Source organism: Anopheles aquasalis, chromosome 2 (assembly GCF_943734665.1).
Source record: "Anopheles aquasalis chromosome 2, idAnoAquaMG_Q_19, whole genome shotgun sequence".
Classification (NCBI taxonomy): domain Eukaryota; kingdom Metazoa; phylum Arthropoda; class Insecta; order Diptera; family Culicidae; genus Anopheles; species Anopheles aquasalis.
Window position 1 is genome coordinate 45797501 of NC_064877.1, and position 2500 is coordinate 45800000.

At 40.7% G+C, this 2500-nt stretch overlaps 1 protein-coding gene across 7 annotated transcripts in view; it reads right to left on the bottom strand.

Annotated features, from left to right (window-relative positions):
* Positions 1–2500, bottom strand: part of LOC126569918 (serine/arginine repetitive matrix protein 1) — a 25981-nt gene that overhangs the window by 16562 nt on the left and 6919 nt on the right. For all 7 annotated transcript variants that reach the window (XM_050227327.1, XM_050227329.1, XM_050227328.1 and 4 more), the window contains one exon: positions 1–99. This exon is cut by the window's left edge and continues 53 nt beyond it. In XM_050227327.1, coding sequence (XP_050083284.1) covers positions 1–99 — 99 coding nt within the window. The remainder of the gene's footprint in view (positions 100–2500) is intronic.

Here is a 2500-nt window from a genome sequence, read left to right on the forward strand (position 1 = left end):
CGGCGTCATTATGAGCCCGAGTCGCCAGGAATTCATTCGTCCGATACGCGAGCTCCGGACACTTTTTCCGTCTCGGCAAGGGCGGTTCGTTAATCGAAGCTGATTGTAGATGATGAAAAGAGAACGTAGAGAAAGAGAGAAAGAAATGTGGATTGAAAATATGGTTTGCTGAGTAGCGTGTTGAAACTATAGGAGAGTGCAAAGCAAATACGAGCTACGCTAAAAAATAGACAGCTTCTGAATCTGAGCTAGATATTATCGTATTGCTACTATGAACTCTGCGACGATTACACTATGCTAGAAACAATTCTAAACCATTCACGTTAATTTTTTAGGCTTTCAAACAACCAACTGTTACGTCTACAATGTTTGCTCCGCAACTTCAATGTTACTATCTTGCGCTCAGTATATAGCTAGGATGTCTTATCCGGTATGACGCTGCTTGTTAAAAATATTCGAAAATACATTGACTGACGTGACATCACAACCAATTCGTCCTTATTATAAGTTCCGCCTTGCTTGAGATGTAGTCCGTCGCTTAAAAAACATCCTATCCCATTAGTGCCAATTTGAGCATAATTCACAATGACGCAGAGCGCAACGAAGATTTACCGGGGATGTAATAATAAAAGTTGGTCGCAGATAGGAGCGAGCATACGTTGAACATTGAATATGCGAAAGCACTATTTTTATTCAGTTAAATCCACAATCTATTGGATTGATTTTTCTATTTTAAAACCATTTAGTTTAAAGTATGTTTCATCATAGGATGATTGACAACCGCTATTCCTCTGTGATGACAGCGAGATGGACACCAGGAAAAGCTATTAATTAATGCTTTAATCATGTCTGACGAAGCCGAAAGGGTTTCAAGATTCACCGAAGCGATTTCCGAACCGGATTTTATGTCCAACAGCTTTCGAATTTCAAAATTTTCGAATTTATCTTTACACCCGACGGACTCGGGTCGATGGTGTGCATTTTGTCGCCACTCCCCTTCTATGCTAGGACTTCGTCAGACATAATCATTGACTACTACGATGAAGCTGTGAACAGTCATGATGATGAAAAATGATGTCATTGGCATGCTGGAAACGACGGCGGAGTGTTCTAAGGGATCGATAAGGCGAAATCTGATATTTCTTCGCTTTTATTAGCAAGCCGCCTGTACAATACGCTCAATTTGGTCTTCATTCTTGAAGCGGGGGGACCCAAATGTTTCATTGAACACCAGTACTTATGCATTATTGTGTGTCGAACCACAGCTACTTTCAGGAAAAGCATTCAATTCATTAATTTGTTGGAGGAAATAGCTGGAAAGCTATATGCAATTAAGAAAATATAGTATGTGAATCAATAAAAATCGCTCCTAAATATGGGAGGAATGCACTAGTCAGCAAAAGCACTGTGGACTGAAGAGTTTGGTTTGTATATTTCCGTTTTTCTCACACTCAAACTTTATAGCGGGGAGCCCAATCGATGCTACTTAAATATTTAAAAAGGCATTCGACCCATACCGTAAGCATTAGTTGATAACTGAAAAAGGGAAGCGGCACGGAGATCAAAATATCCAAAGCTTAGTTTGCAAGAATCTCTTCCGCACTGGTTGCTTTGGATTCGTTCCCATTCGTTGCCCTGGGAGAATGTTATGTCTGGGATCAACGTAACCGCATCGGAGCACATGTGATGTGGCGGAAAAAATTGGATTCTTACATGTTTTCCGACAATTTGAGCATGCAACAGAGCAGCAGGGATGTGATATGCGGAAGCCTTTATCCGTAGCTAAGCCAATTTGGCATGAATCGTGAAAAATAGCTTGATTGAAGATTAATTCCTTCTCTCAAATTTCCATTTTCTGTTCCTTTTCATCGGTATAAACATCGTTTTTTATTCTACCCGCTATTAGAATATAACGACAGAAGGTCGGCGAAAATTGTCCAAAAGGTCAACTGGGACATTAAGATATCCGATTTTGAGTTGCTTAATTTCTATCAAATTGGTAAACTCTAAGCACATCCAAATAAATCGTAAAATCTGCAGAAAAGTAATGGGTTTATCAAAGCATGATACAAATATACAATCGAATCCATTTTGTGTGAATATTTTACGATCAAATGAAGGTAAATATCCCTGCTGGCCTGCCGGCGGACTAATGTCGGACCGGGCAGGGCCTTAACACGGCGATGCTTTAGGTGCCTTGTTTCCGTGTTGGTGGGCTTACGTCATCTGGAATCGCATGATAGCATCGCACACACGGATAGCGAGCACGAAGCACATATCCAGAAAGCGAAAGTATCACACAAACGGCATCCAGCAACCGGCACCATACGTCTATCGATCGGAATGTTCGTGCAATCAAATCAGCGACGAGTATAACGGATCCAAATCGACCAACAATGGCCAAGACGGGAGGATGGCACCAATATTTAAGCGAAACATCCTTCGCATAATTGATGACAGAGAAGAAACATAAAATATTCGCTTACGTGAGAATTTTTTT